Source organism: Gopherus flavomarginatus, chromosome 5, assembly GCF_025201925.1.
Source record: "Gopherus flavomarginatus isolate rGopFla2 chromosome 5, rGopFla2.mat.asm, whole genome shotgun sequence".
NCBI lineage: Eukaryota > Metazoa > Chordata > Testudines > Testudinidae > Gopherus > Gopherus flavomarginatus.
Genome location: NC_066621.1, coordinates 99,274,701 through 99,297,078, shown reverse-complemented (window position 1 = coordinate 99,297,078; position 22,378 = coordinate 99,274,701). Strand labels below are relative to the sequence as shown.

Genomic DNA, 22,378 nt, shown 5'->3' with positions numbered 1-22,378 from the left:
CACAGACAAAGGCCTTAGGACTTACAACATGAGTGGAGGAAAAGGCATTCTCCTTACAGAAGGGCAACAACAATGATAAGGGTATGGAATAGCTTCCATAGAAGGAGAGATTAAAAAAACACTAGGATCGTTCAACTTGGAAAAGAGATGACTGGGGGAGAAAATAGGGATAGAGGTGTATAAAATCATGAATGGTATGGAGAAAATGAGTAAAGAATAATACTCAACATAAAATAAGAACCAACAGGTTTCAAACAGACAGAAGGATGTACTTCATCACACAATGCACAGTCAACCTGTGGAAAGCGTTGCCAGGGGATGTTGCTATAAAGGCCAAAAGTATAACTGAATTCAAAAGAGAATTAGATAAATTCATGGAGAATAGGTCCATCAATGGCTATTAGCCACAGTGATCAGGGATGCAACCCCATGCTCTCGATGTCCCTAACCACTGATGGCTATTGGATTGGAAGATAGAGAATGGCTCACTTGATAAATTGCCCTGTTCTTTTTGCCCTCTGTGACGCATCTGGCACCTGCCAATGTCAGAGACAAGATACTGAGCTAGATGGCCTATTGGTCTCAGCCAGCATGGCCATTCTTATGTTCACTTTTGAAAACACCATCTAATGATAGATTGAAAGGACAGAAGGAGCCAATTTGCTTTCTTGGATACAATAATTTATATTTTAAAATTTGTTTCATTTCAGGATAGACTGGACGAGTTCTAATAAATAAGCATTTGGAACAAAAAATAAATTGTCTCCATGTCATTTTATTAATGGGATTGGAATCAACTTGCCTGAGCCCCTGACCTTGCAAGCCTTACCCAAATGAACAGCTTCACTGAGGTCCATAGTACTACTTGTATGGAGCTACAGTGAAAATGCTACAGCAGCACTGTAGCTACACTCTTGTAGCTCTTCAGCTCTTCACTCCAGCAACAAGAGGGTTTCGCCCATCACTGGAGTTAATCCACCGCCCCAAGAGGTGGTGGCTAGGTTGAAGGAAGAATTCTTCTGTTGACCTAGCACTGACTTCACTGGCTGTGGATTTTTCACACTCCTAAGTGATATAGCTGGGTCAAATTAATTTTTTAGTGTAGACCTGGCAAAGGCTGCCTGGAGTGTAGGACTGCAAGAATAGACTCAGGAGGGGCTTGCTCTAGGAGCCTGCAGTGCCTGCAATAGCGGAGAGAAATTGCTTTCTAGGGACTTTGATCCCAGTACAGCTTAATTTTCATTATTATTCATAGGGGGCACTTTATGACCTTGGGCCAGCCAAGACACTCAGGAAAGTGAATAAACATCACTTCATTTTTTTGACAATACAAATAGACTAATTTGCAAGGGGAACATGACAGAAACGAACATCGTAAGTAACAAGTTTATAATCAACTCCCAAATCCCAAACTTCAGCAGGCTGATACTCCTTCCCTTAGCAGCTGTGTGGGCTTCCTTCCAGCCCACACAATTCTCATCTCGGCAGGATGAGTATAGGAAGGCTGTTTTGCCACAGTGGGATAAATTAAAGATATAAAGACATCCTGAATACCAATCCCTCATTTTTAGTTTGGTCTCACCATTAAAGGCTTTTGTGTGTTTTTGCAAATCCTCCATCAGAAATGTCACTGCCTTTCAGGGGCATGTGAAGTGCTTTCTAAAAAGCTATGAAGCCTGCACCCCCAACAGATGAATCTGTTGTCTTAAGTAACCGCTTTGAGTATTCCTAAGGATTCTGCTTTTCTTTGGTCATAAATATGTCCACTTGGTCTAGGTGAAGACAGCTTCTAGAAAAAAGAAGTAAACAGAGAGGTGGCAAAGTTTGCAGATGATACAAAGTTATTCAGGATAGTTAAGTCCAAAGTTGACTGTGAAGTTACAAAGAGATCTCACAAAACTAGGTGTCTGGGCAACAAAATGGTATGTGAAATTCAATGCTGATAAATGCAAAGTAAGGCACATTGTAAAACATAATCCCAACTATAGATACAAAATTATGGGGTCTACATTAGCTATTGCCACTTAAGAACAAGATCTTGGCGTCATTGTGGATAGTTCTCTGAAAACATCTGCTCAAGGTGCAGAGGCAATCAAAAAAGCTAACAATGTTAGGAGCAATTAGAAAATGGACAGATAAAACAGAAAATATAATGACACTATATAAATGCAAAGTATACCCACATCTTGAATACTGTGTACAGTTCTGATTGCCCCTTCTCAAAAATAAAGATATATTAGAAATTGAAAAGGTACAGAGAAGGGCTCCAAAACTGATTAAGGGTATGGAGTAGCTTCTGTATGAGGAGAAATTAAAAAGACTGGGATTATTCAGCTTGGAAAAGAGATGACTGAGGGGGAGTATGACAGAGGTCTATAAAATCATGAATGGTGAGAAGAAGTGTTATTTATCTCTTCATATAACACAAGAACAAGAGGTCACCCAATGAAATGAATAGGCAGCAGGTTTAAAACAAACAAAAGGAAGTACTTTACACAGCACACAGTCAACCTCTGGAAGTCATAGCCAGGGGATGTTGTGAAGGCAAAACTATATCTGGGTTCAAAACAGAATTAGAAAAGTTCATGGAGGATAGGGCCACCAACAGCTATTAGCCAAGATGGTCAGGGATGCAACTCCATGCTCTGGATGTGCTTAAGAATCTGATTCCCAGATGCTTGGACTGGACAGCAAGGTTTAGATCACTTGATGATTGCCCTGTTTTACTCATTCCCTTTGAAGCATCTGGCATTGGATACTGTCAGAACACAGGCTATTAGGTTAGATGGACCACTGGTTTGACTCAGTATGGCCATTCTTATGTACAGCTGATTTTTGCTGTGCTCTAATGTGTTTGCTTTATATCAGGTTTCAGTGTGCTTAGTTTAGAAAGTGCTTTGGAACCCTTCAGATGAAAAGTATTATTTACATGTAAATTATTATCACAGATTTGATCTCTCCCAGTTTAATATTTTCTAAACACTAGCTAAAACAAATCCATAAGTTTATCTGATTTCCAAGGCATTTTGCTCTTTAAAGATAACCTATGAGGATTCGTTTTTATTGGATTTCCATGTTTTTATTTTTGTGCTTTGTTTTTGCTGCTTTATGATGCATAAAGACCACTGAATCAGTTTGTTTTCCTGCTTCTATTTTGCTGTGGAAATATCAAGACTGTTGTCTTTTTTGGTTTCCTGAAATGCCTCTGGGAGATCTCTGTGATATTTATTGCAAGCTCTCAAACATTCATTGAAGAGGTGCGGGAGGTTGAATCTTCTAGCAAAGACATCGTCAATCATCTTTATCATCACCATCAAAGCAAATCCCAAAGGAATGTAGCCTCCTTGCAGATCGAGCACACTTCAATCAATCTTTAGTTAGGCCCTTAAGACAGTCTGGCTGGATATTTAGTCTTTGTTCATAACTAGTAATCTTATCACATCACCAGAGCTTTTGGTAACCATATAATCACTGTCATTGTGGCAACATTCCTTAGTAAATATGCTTTATAATTTGTTGATCTTTCATCCTAAGAGTATGTCTGTATCAAGAAAGCTGCTGCAATAGAATCAGTGCTGATGGACGTGGTTGGTGGGTTTGGCTACAAATATTCTAATTTTTTATCTTGTCCTGCCACTTAATATGGAACAGTTTATAGAGATGATGAGAATCAAAAACACCAATCAACTGTTCTTCAGCCTATCTTAGTGCACAAATTTCACTGCCATACAACAGAGTTGGTATAACTGCGACTGTAGAGCTGCAGGTTCATAGCAAGCTTGTTGTCACAACATCACCAGAAAGGCTGCTGAAGGGCTCGAAACAAAGCAGCAGCAGCTGCTATACAAGTATCCATCTCTCTCTAGCCTCCTTCAGCACTGTCTATGCTGCTTCCCAAGTATTGTACAATTGCCACCTGCCGAGAGTTCCATCTGGACAGATTAACAGTGAGCTGGTTGTAATCTGGAGTTGGAGGGTGCTTGATGGTAACAGTCAGGGACTTTGTTTTGTCTAGATTAATAACCAAGGCAATATGTGCTGCTTTTCACCTGACCTGATCATTCAAAGATAACCTTTCTCCAAAATATGAGTTACTAATATTAAACAGTTGTCAATAAATAAAATTGGAGTTTTAAAGAATCTGACTTAAAATCCTTTCCACTGTCAATTGCTCAGCTTTCATTCTCTTGATTTGTGCAATTTCACTGGCTTGTAGTCTTCCACTCTAGACAGGAGATAAACCTCTTAATACAAAAAAAACAGGGCAAAAAACTTTTTTTTTCTTTCTTTTTTTTTCCCCAGGGAACTTTGTTGGCTTTTAAAAATAAGGACTAGAACAGCAGATAAGTATTTCCCCCCACACCTCCCTCCTTTATTAATCACCTTTACAGCATGGAGCTGGGCGGATAGGCATACGTGTTAGTGTGAAACACATAGACACAGGCAGGTTGGCTCCAGGTTTTCTGCCGCACCTAGCAGCAAAAAATAATTAAATAAATAATTAACACCCCCACAGCAGTGCAATCGCGCCGCTCCACTCTTGGGCAGCGCTTCAGCGGCAAGTCCTTCCCTCCGAGAGGGACTGAGGGACCCGCTGCCGAATTGCTGCCGAAGACCTGGGTGTGCCGCCCCAATAGTGGCCGGAGTGCTGCCCCTTGGTATTGGCCGCTCCAAGTACCTGCTTCTTTAGCTGCTGCCTGGAGCTGGCCCTGGACACAGGAAATGTTCATGAAAGTTCAGCTGTTACTTTCTACTATAAGGAAGCACAGATGTTCGTCCACTATAACTAGGCTTGGCAGAATTCAATTTTTTAAATATAATTTTGATGGATAACATCTATGTTTATTTTTAAGCTTTCTTTTTCAATTTTTATCAGTTTAAATTTTCACAGCTGCAGGAAATTATGAGAGGTGTAACATAATGGGTCAGTCAATAATTATTTAATGACAGTTGATGTTGAGAATCAAAAGTTAAAGCTTTACACCCATTAAAACAAACATTGTCAATATCACATGTCAAAAATCTACAAAGTAAATATCCTTAAATCAAACTCTAATAAGTTCTGAGGCAGAATTTTTCTTACTTTGCTTATCTGTACATTTTGATTGAAATAATTTTCATCAGTTTGTGTGTGTATGGTGAAATCAACATTTTCTGACATTTACCAATGAAAAGTCTAACTCTTCCAAGCTTACCTATAATAGAAAGCAGCTCAGTTCAGTTTGTTAAAATAGGGAAATCCAGATGAGTCCCTATTACCACCAGGGGACAGCCAAGATGCACCTTCTCACCTCAGAGGTCAAAAGTCCCCCTCACAAGAAGCCCAGATGTTATTCCTTGCTCCGTGGAAAAGTGGATAGTTTAGGGAGGTTACTCCCACTACAGGAACAAACCCAGTTTTTGTTCTTTATCAGAGGGTGAGTGAAGCAAATACCACAACCACCATATCAGGGATTTTCAGGTTATCCTAACAGAGGAAAGCCCAGTTGTTAGCTCCAATATCAGGGAACTCCAAATGTCTCCCCACTATGGAATCCCAGATGCCTCCCTAGTCCACTGTTGTCTGAAGTGTTGTAGCCCTGATGGTCCCAGGATATTGGAGTGACAAGATGGGTAAGGTCATATCTTTTATTGAACCAACTTCTGTTGGTGAAAGACAAGCTTCTGAGCTCCACAGAGCTCTTCTTCAGGTCTGGGCATCTGGGTCAGACCAGCACAGGGAAGAGAGAAGCACACAGATGTTCCCCCCACCACAGTGAGAAGCACAGGTGTCTTTCCTTCCACGGGAAAGCAGCTATTCTGTAAAAAGGAGCTGCCCAGATGTTCTTCTGTAACTAAGGAAGTGTTGCTTGCCTACAGCAGAGGGGAAGGCCAGATACTGTATTTCCCAGTGACAAAAAGGACAGGTGCCACCCTCTAACAAAGAGCAAGTGGGCTACCTCCCATAATTCAAGTATCAGAGGGGTAGCTGTGTTAGTCTGCATCTGTAAAAAGCAACAAGGAGTCCCGTGGCACCAAGTGTTACAATGCTTCTGCCGAAGTGGGTATTCACTCAAGAAAGCTTCAAGACACCTGTTAGCGTTTTGGATGCCACAGGACTCTTTGTTCCTATAATTCAGCAGTCCAGCTGTGTCGTCCCCACCCCGCCGCCCCATGAAGGAGAACTGAAATGTTCCCTATAAGGGAACAGGGCAGATATTTCCCCTACATACTAGAGAGCGGTTCGGATTGTACCGCCTGAGAAGAAAGCCGGCGCGCTCCCCTGCCACAGTGCGGATCAGCTCTTCCCCCTGCAAGGGGCCAGCTCGCTTGTCCCGCCTATAACAGAGCAGCTTGGGACGCCGCGGTGGGAGGGAAGGCAGCGCATGTCTCTCTGACGGAGCTGCTTGCGCACCAAACTGCCTTTCAGCTCGGGAGGCATGACCTGTCTCTGGCGAGCTCCCCAATCACTATAGTCACCCAGCGCCCTGATAGGAGACTGTGGTTGCGATCAGTGAACCTGGCGTGTATGTTCGGCTCCCTGCTAAATAATCAAGCGCCCCTGCCCACTCGCCCTCCGGCAATAATGTAAATCCAGTCAATTCATTTATTTATTAAACAGAACAAAAAACATTTTCCGACGAGGATGGGATTCGAACCCACGCGTGCAGAGCACAATGGATTAGCAGTCCATCGCCTTAACCACTCGGCCACCTCGTCACAGAAAACCAGGACCTCCTGTAGGCTATAAGAAAGGACTCTACTCAGGCTTAGATTGATTTTGGGATCTCTATCCAATATACACATACAGAGGTTCCCACCACGACGAACAATCCTCCCAGCCGCACTTTTTGCCCGGGAGGTGAGCCCTGAGATAGTTTGTACGTAGAGCTGACTAAGCAGAGGCTGCCATGTTGTACGGAAGTTCGGTGGCCGCCATGTTGTACGGCAGAGGGTGTAGGGGCCACCATATTGTGCTGTCGTTGTTCGGTTTGCCGGGAGCCCAGGGCGCACGCGCAAGAATAGGCGGTTAGGTTTGAATAGTGAAGCGGTGGCCCCGGCCGAGCCTAATGCGCGCACCGGGAGTAAGCGGCGGCGGCGGCTGCGGCTAGGAGGCGTTGTTGCCTTGAGGGCTGGATTTGGAGCGGAGCCGCAGAGGGTGAGGAGTCCTCAGTGGCGGCGGCCCCTGAGCGGGGCGGCGCGGAAAGAGGTGGGACTGGAGGGCGCGGGCCCGGCCCGTGTACGTGCAGGGAGGGCGGGTCACAAGATCCCCCCCCCCCCCCCGACCCCAGCTGCGAGACCCGCCGCGCCGCCCTGTGTAGGGCGGGAGGGTCTGTGACCGGGCGGGGGGCTTCCTGGATCCCGATGGGCCCCTCTCCCCGCCCGGGGCTGAGGGCGGATCGCCTGCCGCTCCTCTGCGTGTCGTGAGGTGACGGTAACTGTCCCATCGAAACAGCTCAGTCTTGCAAGAGGTGTTGGGAGCGGAGTGAGGGGGAAGCCGAGACCTCGGGGTCCCGCACATGCAGGTCGGTGCGGTGCAGCTGTCTGCGCATGCGAAGCGTTCGGTTCTTAAATCGCGTCTTGCTTTTCCATTGCGAACACGGCATCACCACCGATCGAAACCTGCTCTCAGCCGAACAGCAGCAGTCTTGGGGGGACCTCAGTGCAGCCTGTCCCATTAGTAAGTGTTGGGACCGTTTGCATGCTAACGTTCCTAAGCACAGAGTTGTTTTTTACGGCTATTTTGTGCCGATATTTTGTTCCTCCCCTTTCTTAGGCCACATCTACCCTAGAAACTTTTGTTGGTATGCGTTATTTCGCAGCAGAATTGTGTAGCAGCAGAATGTAGTAGAATGTCAGTAGCAAGGCCCAGAATCTTTATTACAAAGGATATTTTCAGCAGCGAGGTGGAATAGGAGAGAATTCTAATGCTTTTAATGATAGCTAAAAATAGCAGTATAGTTGGGGTAGCATGAATGGGAGCTCCCAGTACAAGCCCACCTGGGCTCTGAGTACATTCTCAGGATGTTAGCTTGAACCATCGCCCATACTTCCTTGGCTACAATGTTATTTTTAGCGTGCTAACTGCAGCAGAGCTAGCATGGGTATATCTATGCGAGCTGGGAATCACAGCTCTCAGCTCAAATGTAGATGTACCTTCAGGGTAAAGGAGTTGTAAAAGGCCGGAAAGTGGTTCTTAAATTCTACACATGTGGTATTCTTTCTGGGGAGTTGGTTAAGTGTTTGAGTGTAGGCCAGGATCTGGCACCTGTTGAATCTTATAGTGCCAAGGGCCAGTGTGAATTTGAGCAATGCCTCAATATCCACAAGGAGGGTAAAGGGAAGGTGATGGCGGGGAACCCCCCCCCTTCATCCTTTAATAGTGTTATATGGAATCCTGTGGGTGAGAGAGAATGGGTTGTAAAAGGAGGTGAAGAGCTTGTATGTTTCTGCAGCTGTGGTGTTGGCAGACTAAAAGTATGTGTGTTAACAGGAGTAGAGGACAGAATTAAGGTTGCATAGACCACCTTAACTTAACATTTCCTGGCTTGCAGATGTTTGAGGTGTGCTTAAGTCAGCATTCTGCAAAGGGATGACCTACTGCAAAGCAACCTTAACTCAGTGTTAACATAGTTTTTCACCCCTGAATTTTCTAGTTCTTTAAACGTGATAAACTATGTTGTTGATAGGAGTTAGTAGTTATTTAAGTAGTTGTATACATCATATCCTGCAATTAGCATACTAAGCCACTGCCCTCTCACCCCAAACATGGATCACCTGTGCCCCACCAGTCCAGCTTTGGCACACCTCTTGAGCCAGGCCAGTTTCATGTTTGAGAGAGAGATTCTCTGACTCTGTCCAATAGATGTACCTCATATCAGAGAAACACTGAGATATCAGAGCTTGTAATATTTCTATGCCACACAGTACACATTTCCAGTCAGCCATGGACCCAATCAATATACTTCCAACACGTATTAATAACTTTCATCCTATGTTGGGATGTGCTGACAGGGCTGTGGGATGCAGGAAGCTTAGGGTGCACTGGCAGAGCTTTGAGTTGCATGGGACTGGGGTGAATTGGTAATGCATGAGGTTGGCGGGCACTGGCAGAGTTGGGGTGCAGGAGAGTTGGGGTGTAGGCTGGTGGCGCTCCACTGGCATCTGGGGGAGCAGAGTGGTTGGAGTATACTGGCAAAGCTGTGGGGTGCAGAGTATTGAGGTGCACTGGAAGAGCTGGGGTGCTATACTTCCCTCACTTAGCTGGCAGCCTCTCTCGCCTTCCCTAGTATTCATCCCTATTTATCCCCCTCTCCTTGCTGAAGCTCCAAACCCCAACCCCTTATTCCCCTACTCCTTTGTCTGCTAATATCTTTCCCTTTGCCTCCCAACAAGCATTCATATGTCTAATTTCCTCCCCCAGAATGAAACTGCCACCTGTGATTCACAAATTGCAGCAACCTCCAGCTGCTCAGTCCCAAACTCCTTTTCTCTTAGTTGGGGGCTTATGATTTACTTTTCCTTAGTTCTGTTAATTGAAGGGTGGGCTCACGGCCATTAAGAGGTCTGTCATTCATCCAGTCATTGGAAAAAATAATTCCAACTACACAAATATAATGATGGGGTCTAAATTAGCTGTTTCCACTAAAGAAGGAGATCTTGGAATCATGGTGGATAGCTGTCTGAAAACTTCAGCTCAATGTGCATCAGTGGTCAAAAAGTTTAATAGAATGTTAGGAACTATTAGGAAAGGGATAGAAAATAAGACAAAGTACAATGCCACTATATAAATCCATGGTATGCCCACACCTTGAATACTGTGTCGAGTTCTGGTCACCTCATCTCAGAAAGGATGTGGGACTGGAAAATGTTCAGAGAAGGGCAACAAAGATGATCAGGGGTATGGAATGGCTTCCATATGAGGAGAGACTGAAAAAAATTAGGGCTGTTCGGCTTAGAAAAGGGATAATTGAGGAGATATATGATAGAGGTCTATAAAATCATGAATGGTGTGGAAAAAGTGAACAGAGAAATGTTATTTACCCTTTCCCACAATACAAAAACCAGGGGTCCCTTGATGAAATTAACAGGAAGTAGGTTTACTACAAGCAAGAGGAAATACTTTTTCACACAATGCACAATTAACCTGTGGAACTTACTGCTATGGGATGTTGTGATAGCCAAAAACACAACTGGGTGGGTGGGTGGGGGGAGGGAAAAACTAGACAAGTTCCTGAAGGATAGGTGCATAAATGGCTATTAGTCAAGATGGTCAGGGATGTAGCCCCATGTCTGGAGTGACCCTTAACCTCTGACTGCCAGAAGTCAAGAGAGGAAGGCGGGGTGGATATCTCCAGAATTGCCCTGTTCTGTACATCCCGCTGAAACTCTGGTATTAGCCACTGTTGGAGACTGTATACTGGACTAGATGGACCATTGGTGTGACTTGGTATGATAGTTTTTTTTTTTTATTAGTACCTCTCAGTTTTAACAGTACAAGTCAGCAAAAGAAAACCATTTGGTGACGGGGGCTTTAATTCAGGAACCCCTGAGTCAAATGACCCCAAATTTGGATCACTAACACTACTCTGTCCTCTTTGGAGGCACACCAAATTTCAAAGCAATCAGTTACAATTTGGATTCTAGAGCACTTACAGAAGTCAAGTTTTAAGCATTTATAATGCAAAGAATTGAACTCTTAGCTGTTTTTCTAGTATTGGCACATGCACAGTGTAAAAATGTACATTTTCTTAAATACCACTCTCAACTTGGGTCCCCCAAAGATTTAGTGAATGCCATACAACACCTTGGGCAAAACTTGACAGATGAGACCGTTTTGATCCACATTGCATCAATAGTTTGACCTATAGCTCTGTCAAAACAAAAAAAATCCTAGAAACTTTTCAACTTTTCTGTAACTCCTGACTTAAATGACTCCAACTTTTTGAATCCCTAACCCTGCCCTGCACCTCCTGAGGCATGCCAAACTTCAAAGAAATCCAGCTAAGCATGTTGATTTTAGAGCAGTGGTTCTCAAAGCCTGTCTGCCGCTTGTTCAGGGAAAGCCCCTGGCGGGCTGGACCTATCTGTTTACCTGCTGCGTCTGCAGGTTCTGCTGATTGCGGCTCCCACTGGCCACAGTTCATTGCTTCAGGCCAATGGGGGCTGCGGGAAGCGGCACGGGTCGAGGCTTAATGTGATTTCCCTATTGCTTGACTCTTAGCTGTTTTTTGGATTTTAATGTTGTTTGTTACAGGAAAAGCACGCCCTTCAGAAATGGACAGGATTTATTCAGAATCAAATGAGGAAAAGTAAGTGGAAGCTTCCAGCTGAAAATTTTAAGGTTCCATACATTGTTTTGTTTTAGTGGATAAAGGTGAATTATTTCTTGTCCTTGGCCCTACACACAGCAGCTGTCCCCAGAGTCACTAACATCTCCATTAAACCCAAAGGACAGAGGGAGCTTCATTGGTACAATAAGGGGAAGTTCTACAAAGATTTCATAGCAGTAGGTTTTTTGGGGTGTGTTAGGGTTCCCTCCCCACTCTGAACTCTGGGATACAGATGTGGGGACCTGCATGAAAGACCCCCTAAACTTATTTCTACCAGCTTAGGTTAAAAACTTCCCCAAGGCACAAATCCTTCCTTGTCCTTGGATAAGTACTGCTGCCACCACCAAGTGAGTTAGACAAAGATTCAGGAAAAGAACCACTTGGAGTTCCTGTTTCCCGAAAATATTCCCACAAGCCCCTTTATCCCCTTTCCTGGGAAGGCTTGAGAGTGACCAAGGTGAGTACAGATCAGACCCTTGGGTTTTTAGGATACTAAAAACCCAATCAGATTCTTAAAAAACAGAACTTTATTATAAAGAAAAAGTAAAAGAAGCACCTCTATAAAATCAGGATGGAAGGTAATTTACAGGGTAGTCAGATTCAAAACACAGAGGATTTCCTCTCTAGGCAAAACTTTAAAGTTACAAAAACCTCCCTCTTAGCACAGGGAAAATTCACAAGCTAAAACGAAAGATAATCTAACGCAGAGGTCGGCAACCTTTCAGACGTGGTGTACCGAGTCTTCATTTATTCACTCTCATTTAAGGTTTCACGTGCTGGTAATACATTTTAACGTTTTTAGAAGGTTACTCTATAAGTCTATAAACTATTGTTGTATGTAAAGTAAACAAGTTTTTTAAAATGTTCAAGAAGCTTCATTTAAAGTTAAATTAAAATGCAGAGCTTATCAGTTTAGTGCAGTGGTTCTTAACCTGGGGTGCACCCACACTCCCAGGGCAGGGCCAGTCCAAGGATATTTTGCACCCTAGGCAAAACTTCCACCTTGCGCCCCGCCCCCCCCCACATCGGTTCATTGAGGGAAAATCACAATGAGCTTTTATAGACCCCAGGGGCCAGCCATGCCCAGGGGCTGTTCCTAGACCAAGTTCCCCCCTCTACTTACCGTGCCCATGCCGGTCAGACGCTGGCTCCACATGGCGGCAAAACAGAGTGCTGAGGCAGCGGGAGGGGGAGAGCTGTGGGAGGGGCAGCGGCGGCAGCGGCTTACACTTCCGGGAGCTGCAGAACCCGGGTGCGGTGAGGGAGGAGCCGGGAGGTGCGCCTACCTGGGCTGCAGCCCGGTGCTGCCCCCCAGGGGGCTCCTGCAGCGGATGCCTGCGGGTGGCGGTCCCTGTGCGCTCCCTGGCTCTTCCCTCACTGTGCTTGGGCTCTGAGGCTCCCGGGAGCATGAGCTGCCACCCCTCCTGCAGCAGGCTCAGGGCCCCGCGCCCCGGCGGCTCTCACTCCTGAGAGCCACAGAACCCGACACAGTGAGGGGAGAGCCAGGGAGCGCACCTGCCGCCTTTCTGGGGTCCCGGCTGCTGGCCCCGCTCAGCCTCCTGCCGGCCTGGGGTTCCGTTTACTCAGCTGGCAGCAGGCTGAGGGGGCTGGCGGCTGGGACCCTGGCTGGCACCCCCTGCCAGGCAAAATCAGTTTGCGTGCCACAGGTTGCCGACCCCTGATCTAATGCATTTCCTTGCTATTACTTACTATTTCTGTAATATTAGATGCTTAGTTCAGATATGGCTTAGAGAGATGTATTTTCCCTGCCCTGGTTCCTCTCTGACCCGGAGAACACAAAGGAACAAAAACCAAAAACCTTCCCCCACAGATTTGAAAGTATCTTCTCCCCTTATTGGTTCTTTTGGTCAGGTGCCAACCAGGTTATTTGAGATTCTTAACTCTTTACAGGTAAAGGTGTCATCAGAAAAAAAAAAAGTGGGGGGATTGGGGGGAACAGCACTATATTTTCCGGAACTTCTTTTCTGCTGTCTAATATTGGGATCAGCTCTGCCAAGAGGGCTTGGATTGAATTATTTTCTAAACATAAAAATAATTAAATCCTGCCCATTTTAGAAACTTGTTAAAGATAGTATCATTGAAGAATGACATCCCTTGTGTGGGTTTACACACTAACAGTTTTTCTTTTCTCTCAGTGATCATACAGAACGCATCAGAAGGCAAAGGCGTTCCTCGGTGAGTGTGACTTTGAATAAGTTTTATCAGTATTGGAAGCTGATATAGATGAGCCTGCTTTTCTCCCTAGCATACGGAAAATCCTCAGAGTCAAAAAAAAAGTGAGTCAGCTGCGTTTGCCTACACATCTCTTTCTGATGGTCATTCTAATTACTTTTATAGTGCAGTGTGGCCACTTACTCAGTAAGCATCTACATTAAAATGTCGTTCCTGCCAATATAAGTCTCACACTACATCAATTTAATAACTCCACTTCTGTGAAAGTGGAATGCTTAAGTTGATGTAATTAAGTCAATGCAATGTCTGTGTTGTCATAACCTAGTCCCAGATTTGGACCTTTGCGTCCAAAATATGGGGGTTAGCATGAAAACCTCCAAGCTTAGTTACCAGCTTGGACCTGGTACTGCTGCCACCACCCAAAAAATTAGAGTGTTTTGGGGCACTCTGGTCCCCCCGAAAACCTTCCCTGGGGACCCCAAGACCCAAACCCTTGAGTCTCACAACAAAGGGAAATAAATCTTTTCCCTCCCCCCCTCCAGGTGCTCCTGGAGAGATACACAGAAGCAACCTCCGTGAATTTAAGCAGGAGTCCACCCTCCCCGTTCCCAGCCTGGAGAACAGAATTACCGAGAGTCAATCTCTCTTCCCCCCTCACCCAGAGGGAATGCAAAGTCAGGCTAGTACATCTAACACACACAGGTTTTCCCCTGACTTCTTCCTCCCACCAATTCCCTGGTGAGCTGCAGACCCAATTCCCTGGAGTTCCCCAGTAAAGAAAACTCCAACAGGTCTTAAAAGAAAGAAAAATACATACAAATGGTCTCTCTGTATTAAGGTGACAAATACAGGGTCAATTGCTTAAAAAAATATTGAATAAACAGCCTTATTTAAAAAGAATACAATTCAAAGCACTCCAGCAACTATAGACATGTAAATATCGAAGAAAAAACCCACTTTGTACTCACAACTTGGAAACAGAAGATTAGAAAGCAGGAAATAGAAAAATCCTTCTCTAGCTGAGAGAGATTCAGGCAGAAGACCAAGAACAAAAGACTCACACACAAAAAACCCTCCACCCAGAGTTGAAAAAATCCTGTTTCCTGATTGGTCCTCTGGTCAGGTGCTTCAGGTGAAAGAGACATTAACCCTTAGCTATCTGTTTATGACATGTGTAAACCAGGGATCGGCAACCTTTGGCACGCGGCCCATTAGGGAAATCCGCTGTCGGGCCGGGACAGTTTGTTTACCTGCAGCATGCGCAGGTTTGGCTGATTGCAGCTCCCACTGGCCGTGATTTCCTGCTCCAAGCCAATGAGGGCTGGGGGAAGCAGTGGCTAGCACACCCCTTGGCCCACCCTGGTTTCTGCAGCTCCCATTAACTTGGAATGACAAACCGCAGCCATTGGGGGCTGTGATAGGCCGAACCTGCAGACGCTGGTTGGTAAACAAACCCTCTCGGCCAGTTAGCAGATTTCTCTGATGGGCCATGTGCCAAAGGTTGCTGATCCCCGGTGTAAGCACTGTGCTGCTTACATTGCCCTTTGCCACCAGGGGCTGACAGCCAGAGCCCACTGCTGCCCTCCCAGTGAGGAATTCGGGGTGGTGGGGAGGAGAGCCGGAACCTCACCTCTGCCTTCCAGTGATAATTTGAGAGAAGGTGGGAAGGAGAGCCTGAGCCGAGGTGGCCTCCCAGTGAGGGATTGAGGAGGGGTAAGAGGGGAAGGAGAGTTGGACACCTGCCGCTACCTCTTGGTGAGGGGTGTGTGTGGGGGGTGTGTGTAAGGACAGCCTGAGCTTCATCTGCCTCCTGGTGAGGAATGTGGGGAGGGTGGAGGGAGAGTCTGAGCCCAGGTGGCAGGGCATGGGCTGTCAGTGCCCCCACACTGTCAGTTAAATCTGTGGAAGTGCTCCTGATGAGGATGCACACCGCTGACAAGGAAGCATAGTGTGGACATTAAAAATCAAATTAATTATTGCAGTGGCTGTATGTTGACTTAATTTTGTAGTCTAGAAATGTCCTCGGTGTTCTCCACAGCATATAGAAATAGCTGTTTGGGGGATATACTGGTAGATCAGACAACTATTTAATGGTCCATATGTTGCATCATGGAAGAGGATGGAAGCATTCCTATTGACAAAGTGATGTCACACAGTTTGACACGGTTTCTGTGGAAAGATTTATAATTTAAGAAAAAAACATACATGGGGCCCATCTAGTATCTTTCTGACAAAAGTGAAATAACTCATTATTGAAAGGGACAGCCTTATGTACCTTATTGTCTAATAGAAGAATTGGAAATGCTTAAAACAGTGAAATGAAACATATGCTCAGAAATTCAGAATGAGCTCTCTGCCTGAGATGTACATCTTGTATGATTGCTTTAAAAATTCCTAAGAGGTTTTAAGAGTTGCTGCACACTCATCTTCCTTTGGTCATTAACATCTCTTTAAAAAAATCTTATCTTCTGCACCAGTGTGCAATACCAAATTAACCTTACTATCTCATCCATTTTCTAATGTCCCAATCCTGCGCACTACTTTTCTCAGATGGAGTTTTGTACTGTCTTGCTTTTTGGAAACTGTCATTTGTGATAGGTGAAGTTCTAGAAATCAGGAAGCAGCAGCAAAATGTTTGCTTGATTAGCATTCTGATCATAGTAGAGTAGAGGAGAGAGATGGTCTGTATTGGAACATGTTATTTATTTGCTAGCTTTCCTGAGTGCCTGATCTTTTGTAGGAGACCAATTGTTGAAGCTGCAGAAATCATCTTCTCAACTATTATAAATATTTCTTTTTAGATTTTAAAAGCTCCGCGGAGTCCTCTCAAGGACCTTGGGAGTGGGAATGAATTCACTCAGGTAGGCATTAAGCCTTTACTTGTCAATATTTTTAATGACTGCAGTCTGTTCCGAACAAATGTCATTGATTGAGTCACCTCACTGGTATAGCTGCAAATGAAGAAACTCTTGTTATAACTGCTCAAGAATAATGAATGCTTCAGTTGCTAAAATTCTGTGGACTTCCTGTAACATTTATCTGATATTTTGTAGGCTAACTAAAGTGTTTATTCCAGTCAGTTTTTTATTTTTTGTGTTTTAGTTAACAAAAAGCAAACTTATTTAAAGTAAAAGGAGAGGGAAAAGAACAATAATTAACAATTAGTAGCTATTACTTGCTTTTGTTACAGTCCACAAGACTTACAGTTTTAAGGCTGATTAGTGTTTATAGACTTTTGTGGCAGTTAAAATGATTTTACCTATGTAAAGTTAAAATTAACTTATTAAAATCTAGGCAGCAAACTCTCTATTTAAGGTCAAGGTTAACAAACATTAATATTTTCATTTTATACAGAGTAACTTTTAGTACATGATTTAGTTCACGTATATGTCTGCCACCCCATAGTACGTGTGGAGGTAGTCCCAGCCATTCTGCAAGTTTGTAATGCACTCCTTTAAGTCTGTGCTCTAGGATATACATGGACTACTCTGTTTGTTACACTATGATAAATATGAATGTGGAAAATTTAACTTACTCACCAGAAGGTGTTTGCTGTGTATTTGTGGTTTTCATTGATCACAGAATCAAAATTTTCAATTGTTTGCTTGTCCCATTTTTCACTGAGGAATGCAGGAAAGATATACAGGATGCCAGTATTTGACCTTTGAGCTTTTGAATGTGGCTAGTTAGTTTCTGTTTCTTACTTTTATTGTCTATTTACTTAATCACTATGTTGGCCATTTTTCTTTGTTTCTTCAACTCCTGTCTACCCCAGCAGTCTCCTCCTGTATTATGTAGAGTAGGGTTTTCAATCTGTGGTCCGCGGACTCCTGTGGGTTTTCAGACTATGTTTAAGAGAACTGCAAATGGTTGTTGTTACCATAGAACAGTGGTTTTCAACCTGTGGTCCATGAGCCTCTGGGGGTCCACAGACTATCTAAGATTTCCAAAGGGGGTACATACCTCCATTTAAAATTTTTTAGGGGTCTGCAAATGAAAAAGGGCAAAGCACAAAGACACTATTGATCAGGCTGTTTATCTTCATATTTAGTCAGTGGCAAGAGCAATTACAGTGAGTCTTAATGAATGTAATTCAGTATATGTTCACTGTTAGTGAACAAAAGGTGGATGTTTTCCAACAGTATATGCAAATAAGGCCTGAGATATTTACATACAGTACATATGCCAAATCTGGTTCTAGTGTGAAGAACAGCTCACAATCCACCATGTTAGGGATCTTCCCAACAACAGATGTCGCCTTAAACTCTCAAGGTTTTTGTTAAGAGAGATGTTGATCAATGTAATTCCATCATTTCTTAGTAGTTTGACTTTACTCACAATTGCTCATGTTGCTGGCATTGTTTATGATTTTTCAAATACATTTAGAAGAAGTCCACAGAATTAGTCTTGTTGCAGGTATATATATTAGACCCTGTCATATAAGTCTTCTGTATATTCCTTAAATAAGTGATCCTCAACCTTGCTGAGATTCAGAGCTGCTGGATCTGTGAATGGAGTCAGAGAGTCATAGAGCTGTGAAGTCCTAACATTCCATTGCACTGTTTATCTTGTGACAGTGTCATCACAGTGATGCAATATGAACAGTGCTATTGCAGGACACTGTGCTGCGGTTATTTTGTGATTCTTTGATACATCTCTTCCCACAGTAGTGAGAATGGTGAATCTTTGTTTCTTCCCATCCTTCTTGGCCACTTGGTCGGATTGAGAGAAATTCTGTAAATCCCTTCTCAGCACCATGTGCATTTTCTAGTGTGTCAGGCAGTATGAGAAACATTCCCTGCCAGTAGTTTTCTACGTACTGTACCTGAGAGATGACTGATTTTTGAGGGGAAGACTCCACAATAGTTGCTTGCTCTGGGGTGGGGATCTGTAGGTTACGGAAAGGGAAGTCTGAGAAAAGCTGTAGATGGAATTACTGTTCTTCTAGCTAAATTAGGCCTGGCTATATTGAAATCTGAAACCATGCATCAGATATGTCACATTAGCATGGAGAATAGTGCAGAAGATGTACTTTAAGGGCTGCATCCTTAAATCTAATTGGTTCTCTTCTGTATAACTTTGTGGATTATATGTAAACTCCAGTTGTTGTGCTCTGATGAGCTGTTAAAGATGATAGTAAATGCATTCCATGTATTGCGCGCCCATCTTTTCCAAGGAATGGTTTGCTGGCTTATATAGAATAAGATTAATAGTCACCTGTAAATCATATTGTTGTGGTCTCTCTCTATCTTTAGGATTATGATACTGAGAAGCGTCGGAAGAACTCTCGCCGTGTCAGCTTTGCAGATACCATAAAGTACGTTTAATCTGAAGGCTGCTGATCTACAGATTGTTTATGTATAAGTGTACATCCCAGGCAGTGAGCTGGTGGCCAGTGAAACTGATAGGTTTGCATAAATGCATGAGAATTCAAGTGAAGGAATTGAATATTATTGGTGGCGGGAGTAAATTGAAAGTCAAAGACCTCAGGAATTTGAAGATATCCGTAACCCATTCTTCTGCTTGTCTTGAAAAGAAGGCAAAAGGAAAGATTTTTATAACTAGAATTTTTTGGTTGTGTCATTAATTCACTTTTGTGGCTTTCATTTTAAGTCCAATAATTTCCCATGGGAAGTTGGAGTAATTTCAGGAAGTTCTTGTCTTTCTGAGCATTTGTCTTCAGGTATTTTGTAGAACATGCAATACAGAGAAGGGCTGAAACCAAAAGTGATTTATTTTACTTAGTTTTAAACAGAGCATCCTTTGCTCCAGTAGAGATAATTTTGTGTAGCTTATACAATGGCTATTCTGTTCTTTGTTTCAGAGTTTTCCAGACAGATCTTCAAATTAATGTGGTAGAGCCAGAAAATACAGGTAAAGACTCATTTCTCTTTCAGTTACAGGGTCTACAGATCTGTTAGCCAGTGGGTTTTCAGCATGCATGCAGCTACATAAGCAGAACTAGACCTGTCAGTCACTGATAGGGAAGGGCGGGGCCAGCTGTCAGTGACTGACAGGTCTGATTCAGCCTACCTAGCTGCATGCAGTCTGAGAGCCCATTAGTTAACAGTTTTGTAGATCATGTAACTAAGAAAAGAAACTTTTGATAGATCAAAATAAATGATCCTATTTTATATATTTAGCCATTTGTATTCAATTTCTACAGACCCAGCAGAATATCCTATCTACTCCTAGCTCCCAAAAGTTTGTGTAGCAAGTACCTGAAAAGAGTTAACAGAACTTCAAGCTGTTCTGTTCCTCTGGTTTTTTGACTGTGAGAGGGCACAACAAAAGTCAGAAAGTGTAGAACAACTTTTTCCTGCAGTTAGTTCTTATCTCTGAATGTCTTGATGTCGCTTTTCATATTGTTGCTTTAATATTTGTATTCTCATTTTATTTTTAGAGAGAGCAGCAAATATAAGGAATCAAATCCTATTTAATCAGTAAGTTTGGAAAATTGCTTTTTACACACCTTAAGAGCTCTGCTCTGAGGGAGGAAAATTCCTTGCATGACACAACTACCAAAATTAATGCTTCTCTCAAAAACAAAATTGAACATGGCGTACTCTTATTTTAAAAATTAGTTTGGGGGGGTTAGCTTGGTTATGGAAATGATAATCTTGAAGAAAGCACATGTTCAGTTCAGCCACTCAGAATAGTAAGGCTGCATGGGTCATGGTATTCACCACTAGTCATAGCTCCCAAAGAATCTAGAACAGCTGCTTCTTCAAGCTTTCTGCTGCTAGTAATGTTTAGTTCTATGAAGATAGTGGAAGTCTTTAGAAAATAACAAAGCCTAGATTTTTCCCAAAGATTTATAAAGGATGGACAGAAATAAGATGTGTATGTTTCAAAGGCTTCCACTCCCTATGCAGTACCACAGTGGTGGTATTTGCACTTTAAAAAACAATTAATGGGACAGGGAAGATAGTTTGGATCATATCTATACTAGATAAAAATATTTTTAACATGTTAGCTCTTTGAGGTGAACCCTGTTGAGTTTACTAATTCATGCTAAAAATACATCTCTTTTCATAGTGAAGACAAGCCCATGGAATCTGGGCTCTAAGGCCTTGTCTAGATGATGGGGGAATGTGGTGGTGTTTTAAAAAAAATATTAGTGTGATTTTGATTAAAGTGTGTAAAACATATTGATGCATCTCGTGGATGTAGAGTTTGATGCCTTTAAAACATTTTAGTTGGTGAGGGAAGAGCTTAGGATTGGCTAAGAACAACTAACATTTTTAAAGGAGTCAAGCCCTGTCTAGGTACTAACATGCTTTAAACCAACCCTCTTCCCACCTCTCCCAGTCCCCCTCCTTCCCCCCATTTTTCCTTCATTGTGCGAAAGTCTATCAGTCCCGAAAGAGCAGTAAAGGACTCTGAAAAGAGGGGGCATCAGAAGTCACACTGAGAGGAGTTCACTTGTTACTCTCCTTTCCCTGAGATGGAATGACTGGAGCCTTTTAGTTTACAGAAGATTGAACTCAAACTGCCTTGTATTTCATTAGGATCAGAAGGGGATAACCTAAAGCAGAAGGTCTGGGCTTAGAATGAGGAATTAATTTCAGCCCTTCTCTCTTTCTCAGTGGCAAGTAATAATTCACCAGTACGCAAAATATTTGGTATGGGCAGTATCATCTTTACATGTAATGTTGCAATAATTTCTTGAGTTAAGGGCTCTCTTCAGCCTTATTGGATTGTAACTTTGTATGTTACAGATCTACTCACAGCATCTGTTACCTGCTGTTCAATACCTGAATACTGTTCCATGCCTAATGCTCACTTCTTGTTATACTACTGAAATAAGAGCCCTGTGTTTTGAAATCTTTTAGTAAACTGTTTATGTAAAACTACATTTTTTTTTTAGAAATGAAGGGCCTGAAACTGTTCAGTGCGAGATTACTGGTAAGTTTGAAAGTAGATTTCTTTATTAACAAGTTACTTTTGGCCAAAACTGCTTATTGTGAGAAAGGATGTGAGCAGTCCTGGAACAGTCTGTTTGTTAATGAAGAGAACTGTTGTGTAACTGGGGATTTTGCCCCATGAACTGCTTGGCAAGCATCCTGCTGTAGGACCTCAGCTAGTTCCTCACAAGAAATTGATGAAAACTTATTTCAGGGTATACTTGTTTTAGTTGGCTGTATTTTTGTTCAGTCTACACTCAGTTACTGATATATATAGAGTAAGTTCACAAATCCCCATTTCCTATGATCCCAAACTCAATGGATGCAATACTTTTTTCTCTTAAAAGGGATGGACACTTTGCTTCATGCCCCAATTCAGACACCTGTGCAGCAGACGGAGGTATGTGAAGACTTTCACTCTTTCACGCTGAGAATATTTGGGTCCAAAATCTATTGCATTCATTTGTGTAGGAAGCTGTGAGCTCAGTATGCAGAAGAGACTTTTGTGCCAACTGCCTTTTCATAGCTAGGAGAGCTCACCCATGCTTCTCTCATCTAGTGATCTTCTTTTGAATATGGAGGCAAGAATAGATACATTAACCTGTTATCCCTATGGCCACTGCATTGTTCCAGAAAGATAGTAAACAGTTGGTGTTTGAGCATGTCTCTGTAGTTTTCCCTACTGTCTCAGGCAGTGAAAAGCCCAACCTTGCAGCTAATCTTATTGTAATCATGGTCAGTTAAACCATTGATCTTGTGTGTTGTTACACTTCACTCATGCATCCTGGGACGATGTAATCCAGTGTTGTGAAACATGCTCATGCTTCTTTTTTTTTTTTTCCAGGCAGGCATTTGCCAAGATACTTGATGCTGTTGCAATGCCATTTAACTTCTTCTAGACTAGGGTTTAATTATGTGTTATCTAATATAAGCTAACTAAAATGTTCTAAAGTCTAGTGTAGGCGA

General features: G+C 43.1%; 1 protein-coding gene and 1 non-coding gene across 2 annotated transcripts in view; one reads left to right on the top strand and one right to left on the bottom strand.

Moving 5' to 3' along the window:
• Positions 1 to 6,617: 6,617 nt before the first annotated feature.
• On the bottom strand, positions 6,618 to 6,699 carry TRNAS-GCU (transfer RNA serine (anticodon GCU)). The gene has a single exon. It is a non-coding gene; the product is annotated as a tRNA-Ser (tRNA).
• Positions 6,700 to 7,310: 611 nt separating this feature from the next.
• The window catches only part of KNL1 (kinetochore scaffold 1), a 50,226-nt gene continuing 35,158 nt past the window's right edge, over positions 7,311 to 22,378 (top strand). Inside the window, exons 1-9 of the mRNA XM_050954775.1 lie at positions 7,311 to 7,660; positions 11,237 to 11,291; positions 13,469 to 13,508; positions 16,307 to 16,366; positions 18,761 to 18,822; positions 19,330 to 19,379; positions 19,909 to 19,948; positions 21,376 to 21,413; positions 21,760 to 21,812. Of these exons, the coding sequence (XP_050810732.1) occupies positions 7,531 to 7,660; positions 11,237 to 11,291; positions 13,469 to 13,508; positions 16,307 to 16,366; positions 18,761 to 18,822; positions 19,330 to 19,379; positions 19,909 to 19,948; positions 21,376 to 21,413; positions 21,760 to 21,812 (528 nt within the window). The 5' untranslated portion in view covers positions 7,311 to 7,530. The remainder of the gene's footprint in view (positions 7,661 to 11,236; positions 11,292 to 13,468; positions 13,509 to 16,306; positions 16,367 to 18,760; positions 18,823 to 19,329; positions 19,380 to 19,908; positions 19,949 to 21,375; positions 21,414 to 21,759; positions 21,813 to 22,378) is intronic.